This window comes from Artibeus jamaicensis, unplaced genomic scaffold (genome assembly GCF_021234435.1).
Source record: "Artibeus jamaicensis isolate MK-2021 breed Jamaican fruit bat unplaced genomic scaffold, CSHL_Jam_final scaffold_2172, whole genome shotgun sequence".
Lineage (NCBI taxonomy): Eukaryota > Metazoa > Chordata > Mammalia > Chiroptera > Phyllostomidae > Artibeus > Artibeus jamaicensis.
Window position 1 is genome coordinate 677,252 of NW_026522031.1, and position 14,751 is coordinate 692,002.

General features: G+C 49.0%; 1 protein-coding gene across 1 annotated transcript in view; it reads right to left on the reverse strand.

The window, feature by feature from the left end:
* KIAA1549 (KIAA1549 ortholog) overlaps positions 1 to 14,751 on the reverse strand; it is a 120,008-nt gene that overhangs the window by 36,858 nt on the left and 68,399 nt on the right. The window contains exons 9-10 of the mRNA XM_053656615.1: positions 10,309 to 10,486; positions 6,987 to 7,171 (exon numbers count right to left, since the gene is read on the reverse strand). Coding sequence (XP_053512590.1) covers positions 6,987 to 7,171; positions 10,309 to 10,486 — 363 coding nt within the window. The remainder of the gene's footprint in view (positions 1 to 6,986; positions 7,172 to 10,308; positions 10,487 to 14,751) is intronic.

A 14,751-nucleotide genomic window follows, 5' to 3' on the forward strand; every position in this document is an offset into this window, starting at 1 on the left:
GGGTTTCTAAAACCCCAGCGGATGGGACACAGAGGGAGCAGGAAGGAAGAGGGCCCTGCGAGACCACAAGCATGGACTGACAGAAGCTGGGGCCCAAAACCTTAGTGAGGAAAATGGGGAGGGATGAGCGGTGCTAAACACTCCACAGCGGGGGCCGGATGCCAAACAGACACAAGAGGCAAAGAAGAGGAAGAACCAGCGGTGAGTGGGAGGTGCCCCCAGGGTAAACGGAAGGGCGGGCACGACACTGAGGGAAGGAGGAGAATCTCGAAGGGGTGACGATGGCAGGAGACGGGTTTTGCGTGACCCATGCTGGGGCTGAAAGGGCACAAAAGCTCCGAAGGAAACCAGGTCCGTGGAGCTGGAGTCAGAGGACAACGGCGTGGGGGACGTTCGGGCTGGAGACGTGGCTTTGAGAGCATCTGTGGAGAAGGTGGCGGGGAGGGGAGCTGACTTTTTTAAAGATGAAAATGGTCCATGAATAAAACGCCGGAAGACATCTTACAGTTCAGCGCTCAGAGAGGGGAAAAAAGGAAGCTAGAAAAAAGAGCCGACTTCAAAAAAGGGAAGAATTTGGATCATTCAGTGGAATAGAAGGCAAGGGAATAAAGGATTTCTAGAAAGGAGTGGCCAACAGAAGTGATTGGGGCACAAAGATGAAGGAGAAAGGGGGTCTTGGGAACATCCGCCCGTCACACTGGCGGGTGCGGGGGGCCTACGTGGGGCTCCAGGCACCAACTGCAGGCCCACCGCCGAGACCCCCGAGAGCCGGCCGCACAGGGTCCAGGCCTCCTCCTCCGGGCCTTTGCTAACACAGGAAAGGTGCTTGAAGTACACGGATACGTTGGACAGCGAAGGTGGGCCACCACTTTCGATGGGCGACCAGTGCCAGGGGTGGGTATTCCCAGTTTCCTCGAGCCGACCTTGCAGAGTGTAGAGCAATAAACGGTGTGTCCACAGCAGTCTCAAGGGTCTCCTCACCCTCAGCGGGGGCGCCGTGGGCAAACCCGCCGAGGCCCCCGGCCAGGCTGTGTCCCTCACCTACGGGCAGTGTGGGCTGTCGGCAGACACGGGGCAAACCCGTCTGAGAAGTTATTTCAGACCAGAGACTGTGTAGAAGCGAGAGGCTTTGTCGTGTTTGTGCCAGCTCTCTGCACGGATGCCTGACACCACCCAGGGCTCAGATGAGCGGCCTCCAACGGATTCACGGGTAGGAGGGTAGTCTGCAATCATCGCTAACGCCAGCAGGGGGAGACAAAACTTACTGCAACAATCGTTTACAAAGATGTTGCTTGGAAACAAAAGGCCAGGACGGGCCTGCCCATTTCCTAAAATAATGACAATGTGTTTCCAGAGCAGGCTACTCCCCCACACTGGCAGCAATGTCGTTTCGAACACAATACACCCAAACCTGCTGCTCCAAGGCTCCACCCAATTCCTGGCCCCCCCTCCACCCAGGATAAACTTATTTCCGCATCCCTGAGACTGGATTAGCACACAGACCTTCCACTGGGGTGTGCCCCCCACCAGGGGCACGTAGCCCTCTTAAGGGAACTCAATTCCAGATGGAAGACCTCTGTGCGTGTTCTCCCCTAAAAGGGATGTTCCTGGCAGCGTGGCAGTGGTCCGGGAGCCATGCTGGCCCCCTCTCCAGCCCCCATTCCTAAGAGACTTCCAACTGGACAGGGCAGAGAGGCACCTCTAAAGGTGCCTCTGAATGAAAGAATAGCAGTTGTCATCGGCAGTCAACTAATCATCACCATAACATCAACCCCGCATCAACCCTGGTGAAACCCTCATTTCTGGGTGAGACAGGGAATGCCTCTCGTGACTGGGAAACTCTTTTGCGAGGTAGATGGTTTGCTCTATCGACACTGGAGGAGGCGCCACAGACTGGAGACCTCTGTGAAGCGAAGGCCTCCAAGGGGAATACGGTAAAGATCACCACCAGGCTGCCTCCGTGGTGCCCCGAGGGCGGGAACTAGAGGCCTTCCCGACACACTGCCAGGGCTCGGGGGACTAACAAATGCACGTAGGTGTCGAAAGGCTTCACAAACGCCAAAGCACCTTTCAGGTGAGACTGACGGCATTATCACCGCTCTCGGTGGGTGAGCATCATTAATAGACGGTCAGCTAGGAGTTCGCAGGCATCCGATTAAGCAACCGATAGAAATCCAGATACAGAATTCTGTCACTCGGCAACAGGATGTGACCCACGGCAGACCCTCGATCCATGGTTTCAAAAAGGTTAGCTGACGCCTGGAACTCACTGGTCTTTATGCGGAACCACGGAAAGGGCCTACGTCCTACATGGAAGGGACACGCACGGTAGCCGTGAAGTCCCGCAGGCTTCCTGTGGATGCCAACGGACGTCTCCAAATACTAGATTCTCACACATCTCACAGGCTGGGTGACTCACCACCTTCTACAACAATAGAAACTTGGCAATGAACCTGTGCTTATGCACCCAGTGAAAGCCATGAATGCACAGAAGGAAAACAATAGAGGAATCACTGCCCCACCCCGGCCCCCACCAGTCGCTTACAGAATTAGCTACTTTTGCTTCATCCCTACTTTCTGGTATACTTTTTCTAGTTTTCCAGTTCTTTCTTTCTTTCTTTCTTTTTTGGTTTGTTTGTTTTAATCTAGAGTGAAGTCTGGCTGTTTTGTGTCTGCAGCTTCCACATTCAGAATAAACTAGTCAGTATTTGACAAAAGAAGGGAAGTGGTTAATTCGTGCCTTAATATTCATATTAGGACCTGGTGACTGCTGAGGAAGCACAGCTCTTTTGTTCCTTCTTTCTTTAAGATATCACAACGGGGACAGGCCCCAGGGTCAGCGCCCCACTGGAATATGTCATCCACAAGTTTGGGGGGGGGGGCCCCTGCTGGGCAGGTCAGCCAAGTAACCAGAGAGACGCCTGATGAATTTTAACACTGGTGAGGCATAAATGTAACACGACCCAGATGCAACAGGACACAGGGGTGTCCCCAGCACTCAGGCAGCCTGAACCCCAGGAAGGAGTATGAAGGTGACTAGGAAGCCACAGTGCAAACCCCAACAGCTTCTAAGTGAAAATGCACAGTCCTGAGGAAAATGCCACTGTTTAAGCATGCGCCCTGGGCGGATGCGCCCCGTGGAAACTCACCACAGCCACCAGGACCTTCCCTCGAGTGGTGAAGGCGGAGCTACTACCAAGAGAGTCTCTGCCGCGGCCCAGCATGGGCGCCGGGCCCTCCTGAGGCCTTGAGTCTGGGAGGCCAGTACCCCAATATCCTCCCGCCACAGGCCACAGAAGGTCACGGTCACCCGACTATGGGTGAGCGGGACCCACCTACACAGGGGCCCCAGGGATCCCTGCACGGACTCCACGGGCAACCACGGGGGGCCAGGTGCACTCGGCCCAGACAGAAGAAACACTCCTGCCGCGTCTCTCAGACCCACTGTCCACACTGCCCCCGAAGTGACCGTCCCAAACACATGCTCCAGCCACTGTCCCTGCTGAGACCCTACGTTCTCACTCCCAGCCCCTTACGTGTCCCCTCGGAGCCTGGCTCTCGCCCACCCCGCCTCCTCGGCTCCGGCCCGTGCCCTTCCATACAAACCTGTCCCGCCCCCCCGGCCACTCCATCCGGCTCGTCTTCGTCCACCTCGCGTCACCTCCTCTCGGAAGGCAGAGGCGGCCTGTCACCGGGAGTGGGGTGGCGGCCCCTCCCCCGCGCTCCTGCCGCGCCCCAGACAGACCGGCACTGTGACTGTGTGTCCTTCTCCCAAACCAAAGCCCTCGAGAGCAGGACTGCACACCTGTGCCTGCCCCCAGCCTGGCCCTGCTCAGCTCCCAGCTCTCGCTCGGTGTCCGGTGAGTGAACGTGCCATATCCAAGGCCGCCCCGCCCGGCTGCCCACAGCGCCGGCCCGGCCAGGGGCTGCGGTCCTGCCCCAGCAACAGGGCGCGGGCTGCCCCCAGCAGAAGAAATGAGCTCCCAGCAGCAGCAGGCGGCCAATGCCATGCCCATCTTTAAAAGAAACTCAACAGGGTGGGGTGGGCCCAAGCTGGGGATTTTGGGGAACAGTGGCAAGTGATGACTTTGGGCTACAGATGAAAGAGAATACAGATAAAAACAAAGACACAGGTTAGGGGTGTTTTTTTTTCATTGTTATTAGAAATAAAGAAAGACTCTGCTTCAAAATACGACAGAAGGGCCTCTCCCTCTTATCATGTTTCAAAACTGATCTATTCCCCTGACGATCTGAAGGCTTCCCTCTCACTACGGGGCGGGGGGGTGGAGGGGGAGTGGAGCTGTGGTCAGCAGATTCATTGTTTCCAGATGTTCAGAGGTCTCGAGATTTCACAGAGTAGCAGGGAGGCAGCACTGGGGGTGGGGTGGGCAAAAGGGGGGGGAGATGTGGAGAAAAGGAGGGGGGAAGGGGGAGGGGAGGGGCACCCAAGGAAGACGAAGGCTTCTGAGTCACTGGGGTGGCAGCACCTTTTCCAATCACCCCCGGAACATGCAAGGGGCCCTTGGCTATTGCCAGATAATCTCAGAAGAAGCACCTACGAAGCTTTGGTTTTCAGCTAGGCGGACATCATCGTTTTCCTGTTACAAACACACGGCAGATCCCCACGGTGGGTTCCGGTGCTTCTGAAACACGGGGAGGTTCTGCCCCCAGAACAATACGCGTCATCTCTCGGGAGGCTCCCCGCCGAGGACCGTCCCTGGAAACAGGCGGTGACAGCCAAGGGGCAGCTCCAAACGCTGGAGGCTGCATTTGAAACTCTGCCCGTCGGAGGTAGAGCCACCTCTGGGATGCGACAACAGTCAGGAAGTAAAGGTGGGAGAAGGAGAAAGGTTGGGGACTGTCCTGTTTTGTGCCACCGAGACACTGCCCTCGGACGGCTGCCTGAAGCAATGGGTCATGGACGGGCTTCCGCAAAGTCTTTACATTGGAGACTAAGGAGCATGAAGGACTTATATATGTAAACCACCTGTTCTGCTTAAATCTCTCTGACACTGGACTCTTGCCCCAGAACAAAATCATTTCCAATGAGATCTACTGTTGATCTCATTACACTAAAATTCACACTCTGAACCATTTCGTATACCAAGTACTACTTTTTTCCAGGTTTTTTTCTGTGCCATTCGCCAGTCTAAGAACCAAACAACCTTGGCAGACTATGTAAATAGTAAATGGAGGCACATAATATAACATTAACGTATAAAATGCTTCCGGTAGCCCTGGTGGGGTGGCTCAGCTGGTTGGAGCACCGAGCCCTACACCAAACGGTTGTGGCTTTGATCCCCAGTCAGGGGCACACACAGGAGGCAACCAGTCAATGTTTCTCTCACATCAATGTCTGTCTGTCTGTCTGTCTGTCTGTCTTTCTCTCTCTCTCTCTGCACCACCCCCCAAAATCAATAAGCATGTCCTCAGGTGAGGATTAAATAAATTAATTTTAAAAAATCAAATGCCTCCAATATACTTGATAGTTTAATCCAATGTACTTGCAATTTAATCAAGATTCTGCATTCCTTATTCAATTCATAAGAGAAAGAATATTCTTCATTTACTTTTACAAAAGTGAAATAAAGTTTAAAACAATCCTTATGTTTTCATTCAGCAGGTCTAAGTCTGTCATGCACAGAATTTTTTTTTTGTACCCACACAATCAGAATAAAATCCAAAGGTGAATCAGGAGATTCTCTATTCTTATTTGCTTTTTCTTATTCAACTCTTAGAGCTGAACAAGTCCTGTAAATTTACGAGACCCAAAGAGGGCACATGCTAGCAAATGTAGCTGATTCATGACCACGTCCCTCTCCCTTAGTGATGGCTGACCTCGTGCCATCCTGAATGTCGGCAGGTAGTGAGGTCTCCGGGACTGGGAACGGCACTGCTCACACCAGGTGAACTAGACATTGACCGAAAGTTGGCATCCTTGCTCTAAAACTTGTATGTGACCATTAAACATCGCAGAAACTATTTAAACAGGTGAGAAGAGTACTATTATTCCCATAAAAACTAAATTAAATTTGTCAGAAAGACATGGACAAGGAGCTGTTAAAATACCGCTGTCAAATTAAAAGTTGGCAAGTTAACTCTAGAAGATGGGGGGGGGGGGAGCATTAAAAAATCTAGGGAACTTTGCTCTCAGGTGGCTTTGCTCTTTTCTGAAGAAACCCAAACTGGAAGCTGCCCTGGTGCATTGTGGGTATTTACTATAAGAAAGACGCCAGGAAATTCCTCTCAGTAGACAAACACTCAAAAAACAAACCTTCAGGTGTGTTGAAAAATTTCTACCTGCCGTATTTTTGGACCATAAGACGCACTTAGGTTTTAGAGGAGGAAAATAGGGGGAAAAATTTGAAGCAAAAAATGTGGCAAAATATTTAATAACATAACTAACATAATATTTCACCAATGTAAATGTAAACAGAACTCAACAGCAGCATTAACCACCATTATTCCTCCCAAATTTGGGCGGGGGGGTGCATCTTATAGTCCAAAAATGCAGTAAATACCTATTCACACATTTAAGGTGAAATTGTTTACAGCAGGTACTACCATTCTTTAATGATTAAGTGGTCTTCATCAAGGTGGACACAGGGACTTGCAGCGGATGGAAAATAAAGGGCCACCCAGTGACGCTGTGAATGAAAGAAACAGACACACAGATCGGACAAAATCTGATCGGCTCCCATTCTCTGAAGAGATCAGAATTCGTCCCCAGAACAGATGTGATCTGCTAACCGATGGTCTCACAAACAAAATCACTGTGGACTCGAAGGCTCTCGAAGGCATGGCCCGGCCTCTACCCAGCTTCGGAGCCTTGGCGCACAGCTAACACTACAGAGGAACCAGGGTCTCGGTACCCGAACACGGAGGCAAAGGGGCACCGCCGTGAGAGCCAGATTTCCCTACCAGCTCTCTGTCCGCACCCAGAGCCCGAGCCCCCCCCCCCACCATGCCGGGGGCTTGCCCCTCACCTTCTGCCGCTGCTGAATGTTGGCCACGGCGTCGGGCTGGAAGTCCAGCTTGTCCGTGCGGCAGAGTTTCCAGTAGAGGATGACCACAATCACCATGGCCACCAGCACGGGGATGACCACGCCCACGATGACCCAGAGGTTGCTGCTCTGGGACTCCGGCGACGGCCCCTTCACCCTGTCCACGGCTGCGGGCGAGGAAGACAGGTGGCTGAGTGACTGCCTCCCAGGACAGCCGCCCTGGGCAGCGCGTGTCCTGTCATTTCCGCTCAAGACAACCGGTCAGCGGCTGCGATCTGATGACAGGACACGCGGCCACGGGTACAGACGCTACACAGAAAGTCACAGGGAGAACACGGCAGGGATCACAGTGACATGGATGATGCATCCCAGCGGCTAACTCAGCGGCAAGGCCAGATTCCCACTGGGGCTCCTGGCTCAGGCCACGAGCGCGCTCCCAGTTCTCACTGCAGGACCACCTCTGCGCCCACAGTCAGAGACCTGAACTTCCTCAGCTGTCTCTCTCCCTAAACCCGTGAAACACGGCCTGTAATCGAAATTGCTTTACTTAAGGTGCCAGCGGTCAATTTTAAAACCACATTAAATCACTTCCTTTCTCCATCCCCGGCCAGCTGGGCAGCTACTCTTGGTTGGGGTGGGGGGTCATCCGAAGTCACTGGAGTGGATCAACTCTAGGCTCCAACTCGTTGTGAAAAGTGGTCAGTACGTGCTGGGCACACGCAGACCCTGAAGATGGTCAGACGAGGCAAACTGGTCGCCCTCGCCACCACCATCCTGCCTGGAGGAAATCTGGAGTGGAGTGTCGTGTAACCGTGGCCAGACTGGGGTCCACCACCATGGGGGATGGGGGCGGGGCCAGGATCCCGAACCGGGCACAACGTGTGGGACACACTGCAGGGTGTGCACATGGGTGCCACTGGTCCGGTGACTGGGACATCGTCAGGACTGGGCCAGGACAGGTGAAACGTAAATCATGCAAAAGTGTTCTCTGATGCAACTGGCCAGAGCATGTTGGAAAAAGTAATAATAAAGTAAAATAAAACCACATTAAATCGAATCAAACTTACTTCGCACCTGCCTATCCCCACTCTCCTGCACCCACCTTGCACCATGACCTTGGACAGTTACGGTTCCATGACTGTCCTTAACTTCCTTTGCCAGCTCCTCTCCCTAATCCTGCCTCCCAGAGCTGGGCCCTCGCCCCCTTCACTCTGTCCCCATCCTCTCAGGGGGCTCGGCTCTCCTTAAAGCTCAGGGGCCAGCCACCAGGCTCCGAAAACCAACAAGCCCCCCTCCTCAGGGCTGACTCATAACAATCCCTCCATGACACCTGCTTCTCCTTGTCTTTTGTTCTGGCTGGCTTTGCCTTGCGGATGGTCCCTCACTGTTTCGTTTAAGATGCATTTCATCACATCAGCGTATCGCGTTGATGTGCTGGGCTACTTTGCCCATGACTATGGGCACTGCTCTAAGTCTTGTCTCCTCAAACACGTCACAGTCTCCAGGGGCAGGACCACGCTTTGCGCTCTTTTCGCATCCGAAGGTTAACATGTGCTGTGGGATCGAAATGCTTCTGCTCCGAGATGCAACAAAAACGATTCTAGGTGCTGCTCCCGGTCTCTGGGCCGAGGCCCCGGAGAGAGCGGCAGGGGAGAGGGGCCAGCACTCCACGGTACACACACCGTGAAGGATGGACAATCACAGAGCGGGGACTGCACGGGAAACGGGAAAGGCGACTGTGATAACAATTCATATTTTTTCAATCTGGCCTTAAATATAGTTCGTTTTGCATGGAAAAAACTAACAATATGGGAGGGACGGAAGGACCCTGTGGGGCGGGGACAACCGGATGCTCTTCTTAGTTCTAAGCCAGGAAGACCCCAGGAGAGGCACAGGTCGATCAAAACGAGGCCCTGGCACCAGGACCCGAAGCTGCCTCGGGCTGCTCCTGGCATTGGGCTAGGGCTCCCATCCTGGGACTCTCACCCCTGTGGTTTTTAGCACCAGAGGAAAGGGAGGGGCAAGGAGCAGCTGGAAGTGGGCCTGGAAGGTGCCCGTACCCAACGGCCATTCACCTCTTTAAAAGGTGAAGAGCTTCACTGGGGTGGAGCTTCACCTCTCCAGCGACCTGGAAAGCTATACAGGAAAAAAGGTAGGGACACGCTTGATTCTGTTCTCACTGCTTTGAAGTAGAACACACTGAGGTGCAAGCACGTGGACCCTCAGCAGATGGTTATTTGCACCAAGGTCCCACCCTCTGCTATAAAGCGGAGACAGCGTGGCCACCAGCCCTCCCTCTGGTTACTTTGCAGGGACAAGTGCAGATCTCACAAAGCCTCTTCCGGGACAAGTGCAGATCTCACAAAGCCTCTTCCACCGCCGAGGACGATTTCGAAGCTGTCCGCCTATGAAATGGCCTTCACCGCCTTACACGTTCACTGCAGTTTTTCAACCTTCTCTGAGGCTGAATTCCGCCTAAACGTTTACTTGCCCTGTACCGCTGGGAGCAAGCATCCCTGGGCCTTTACAAGAGTTGCTCTCAGAATCATAAAGGAAAAACAGTCGCATGAAAATAGCAGTCTGACTCATAAAGGTATATTTAGAGAAATACACTCTCCCATGCCTCGCCTTTTCTTAGTTTTAAACACCCGAACTCTGTGAGTTGGAAAAAAGGCACTGAGATCAGCCCATGCCAGGGTGGGCAGGGGCCAAGTATCTTCCAAAAATAATAAAGAAGCACCCAAACACCTCTTTCTGAATTGTGGAGTGACTGAGGCTTGGGTGGGAGAGAAACAGGATTGCAAAGGGTAAGGATCAAGGACTTCTTTGTGCTAAAAGACCCAGGAGGAAGCCAATAAATGCAGAAGGCACCTCCCTGCTTCCTGTGTGACTCACTGTCCCCACCAATGTTCAAAATATGACATATAAGATTTTGGAAGAAATACAGAGAAAACACAGTATTTTACCTAAGACAGAACAGGAGCAGGGGAAAAAATATTAATGTTAACTGAAGCTACTATAACTCATTAGAATGCTATGAGTACAAAATACCGGGTGGGGAAAACAGCCGTGAATCCTATAACCACAAGCAACTGAAACAGAGGAGGTCTTTTCCAATAACTTTTAACCACTGACATCTTATATAAGTACCACTTAATAAATAACATGGGCTTAAGACATACGCCTATTATACCCACGTAAGAATGCTTTAAATTCAGAGTTCAGTGTCCAAAAAAAGACTGGTGGCTGACCCCAGCACAGCACAGAGGACCGTCCCCCCCAGGGCCAAGCCTCAGTCACTTACGTTGGGCCACAGCGCCCTGAATTCGGTAACCCAAGATAATGGCCGCTCTCTGGATATCGATCTTGTTAATCAGATCCGAAGACCTGACCGCACTGAGTCTCTCTCCGTCTTGATCTTCCACAAAGTAGATGAGCTGCACGGGATGGTCGTCTCCCTCCAGCCGCGACACGTTCACCACCTGGGAGATAACAGAAGCCGTTAGCATTTTAGAGGCTTGTGTTTCCAGATGCCCTTTCTCTGGGCACTCGGCCTTGCCTGTGTTATCCGGGATTTATTCCCGTCCTCCTAATAAACAACTTCCATGATTCCGGGGTCCAGCATCCCCATGTTGCTCTCCTGACAGGAAGAGGGACCGTCACAATGCAATTTCCTCTGTGCAGAACAACAAATGAACTTCGTCTTGCTCGAGGTCTTCTCTGAGACGAAGGGCCCTTACGATACACAGACCACAGGGTTGCCATGTCCAGGAATCTACACTTGCCACCGAGACGCTCCAGTGTGGCATGGGAGGGTGCTGCTGTCCTCATGACACCCACCACAAAGGGCTGGGCATGCCCCCGGTCATCTGAAACTACTAACGGTTCTATCCAATCCCTTCTCAAATCTATCAGCATTTTCTCCCTGTTCGTCTGGGGCAGGGTTCTCAACCGTGGTACCACTGCCGTTTGGTCCAGATAGTTCTTAGAAGTGGGGGCCTGTAATGAGCACTGTAAGGTGTTTAGAAGCATCCTGCCCTCTACCTGCCAGATGCCACTAGCAACAGCCATGTTCCGCTCCCCAACCAGCTGTGACAAGCAGAATGTCTCTGGACAGTGACAAACTGTACCTTGGGGGTACAAAATCATCCCTAGTTGAGAACCACTGCTCTTGGCATAAAAAATCTCATAAATTCTTTAATACCCTCCTCAACAATGGATAGATCATTCAAATAAATAATCAATAAGGAAATAGCAGATTTGAACAACACTAGAGACCTGAAAGACACATGCAGAACATTCTATCCAAGAGCACAATACACAGTCTTCTTAAAGGCACACAGTACCTTTTCTAGGATAGATCGTATGTGAGGCCACAGAAATAGTCTCAACATGTTCAAGAACACAGACATTTTGTCAAGTAACTTTATCGGCCACAGTGGTGCGAAACTAGAATCAATAATCAAAGGAAAGCTGGAAAACTGAAAAATACATGGAAATTAAACAAGGCACTCCTGAAACAACCACTGCACCAAAGAAGAAATCAGAAGAAAAAGTTTAAAAATCCTAAATGAAAATGGAAACACAAGATATCAAAACTTATGAGATACAGTAAAAACAGTTATACACAGAAAGTTCATAGCCACAAACACATACGCCAAGAAAGAGCTCAAATAAACAATCTGACACCTCAAGGAACTAGAAAAAGAAAAAACTAAGCACAAAGTTAATAGAAAGAAGGAAATAATAAAGATTAGAGCAGAAATAAGTGAAATAGAGACTAGGAAAACAATAGGAGAGATTAACAAAATAAGCATTGATTCTTTGAAAAGAGAAACAAACAAAACTTGAGCTACATTAACCATGAAAAAGTGAGAGTTCTCGAAAATTGCAAATGACAGAGGAGACATTATAACAGATACCACAGACATAGAAAGGATGAAAAGAGACTACTACAAATAATTATTCACCAACAAATTAGATCATCTAGAAGAAATGGATTAATTCCTAGAACAGCACAACCCACCAAAACTGAATCATGAAGAACAGAAAATCTGAACAGAACAAGTAATGAGTAAGGAGATTAAATCAGTCATTTAGAAAAATTCCTCAAAAAGAAAAGCCCAGGCCCAGATGGTTTCTTCACTGACCAATTCTATCAAACATCTGAAAAAGAGGTAATGCCAACGGTCCTCAGAATTTTCCCAACTGAGGAAGGAATTGCTCCCAAACTCATCTTATGAGACCAGCATTATTCTGTACCAAAGCCTGGTAAGGAAACCATTGAAAAAGTAAACCACAGATCATTATCTCTGATGAACACAAATGCAAAATTTTTCAACAAAATACTAGCAAACCAATTTGACGGCACATGTAAAGGATCATACACCACAATGAAGTGGAATTCATCCCTGGATGCAAGGATGGGTCCACATAATCAAATCAGTCAGATATACCACATTAATAAAAGCATCATAAGACCACTCAATAGATGCAGAAAAGCACGTGACAAAATCCAACACTCATTCATAATAAAAACCCTCAACAAACTGAGTACAGAAGGATGATACCTCAAGGAAGTAAAGGCCATATATGACAAACCCACAGCTAACATCGTACTCAACAATGAAAGGTTGAAAGCTTTTCCACCAGGATCAGGAACAAGACAAGGATGTTTCCTCTCGCCATTCCCATTCAACACAGTACTGGAAGTCCTAGCCACAGCAATCAGGCAAGAAAAAGAAATAAAAGGTACCCAAATCAGAAAGGAAGGAGTAAAACTGTCTTTGCTTGCAGATGACATGATCTCCTATATAAAAAACCCTATAGACTCCATTAAAAAAAACTATTAGAATAAGTGAATTTGTAAAATTGACACAATAAAATTAGTTATGTTTCTATAAACTAACAATGAACTATCCAGAAAGACATAAAGAAAACAATGCCATTCACAATAGCATCAAAAACAATAAAATACTTATGAATAAATTACACCAAGGAAGTGAAAAATCTTTACACAAAAAATTATAAGACATTGATAATTGAAAAAGACACAAATAAATGAAAATATATCCCATGTTCAGAGCATGGAAGAATTAATATAGTTAAAATGTCCATGTTATCCAAAGCTACCTATAGATCCTGTGCAATCCCTACCAAAATTCCAATGGGATTTTTTACAGAAATAGCATAAAACAATCCTACAATTTATAAGGAACCACAAAAGATCCTGCAAAGGAGCTAAGAAGAGTCAATGTGGAAGGGATAATCTCTTTGTTAATGGTGTTGGGAAAAATGGACAGTCACATGCAAAAGAACAAAACTGGACCACTCACAAAGTAAGTTCCAAATGGAAAGACTTAAATGTCGGATCTAAAATCATAAAACTCCCAGAAAAAGACACAGGGAAAAAAGCTCCTGGATGCTGGTCTTAGTACTAAGATTTTTTAGGGAGGAGACCCAAATCACAAGCAACAAAAGCAAAAATAAGCAAGTAGAACTACATCAAACTAAAAAGTTTCTGCACAGCAAAAGAATCAACAACAATGAAAAGGCAAACTATAGAATGTGAGAAAATATTTGCAAATCATATATCTGATAAGAGTTTAATGTCCAAAATACACAAGGAGATCATGCATCTCAATAGCAAAAAATATACAGACATTTTTCCAAAGAAGATATACAAATGCCAACAGGCATATGAAAAGAAGGTACTCAACATCTTAATCAACAAGAAAACGCAAGTCAAAAATCACAATGAGATACCACCTCATACCTGTTACAATAGCTAATATCAAAACACAAGAGGTACGTGCTGGGGAGGATGTGGGAAAAATGGAATCCTTGCGCTCTGTTGGGGGGAATATAAATCGGTACAGCCGTTACAGAAAACAGTGTGAAGCTTCCTCCAAAAGTTAAAAATAGAACCACCATCTGACGCAATGATTAGACTCCTGGGTGTGTATTCCAAGGAAATGAACTCACTATCTCAGAGAGAGATCCGCACTCGCGCGTGCACTGCGGCGCTGTGTGCAACAGCCAAGACACGGCACCAACCCACGGACGGGTCCATCTGTGGGTGTATGGATGAAGGCAATGTAGTTGCATACACACAATGGAACGACAGTCACCAGCAAAAACAAAGGAAAATCCTGCCGTTTGTAACAACATGGATGGACCGCAGGGGCATTCTTTGAAGTGAAAGAAGTCAGAAATTATACTGCGCGAAAAAAAAAAAAAAAAAGCCCTCATAGAAACAGAAAGCAGATTGATGGTTGCCAAAAGCCGGGTGAAGGGGAAATGGGTAGAGGCTGTCAAGGGGCAGAAACTTCCAGTCGTAAATCCAGGGATCAAACTATGGCACAGTAACATAGTCAATGACACCATACTGTACACCTGAGAGATGCCGAGAGATCTTAATAGTTCTCACCACACACACACACACACACACACACACGCGTGCGCACGCAAAACTAACTGTGAGCAATGGTGTGTTAACTAACCTTACTGTGGTAACCATGTCACTCACAATCTACAAGGTCTGTCCAGAAGGTGTCCAGCCATGTGACGTGAAAAATAGAGACATTCACTGAAGAAGATACAAGGTACAAGAAACACTGTACACAGGACAATGACATCTCAGTCCCTTTTCAAAGTAGGCACCTTGGAACCTCACACAGTTCTCCCAGTCACTGTCAGCTGCCCCACTGTATTTTCCTGAGTCTCATCACTGGTCTGAAATCTCTTC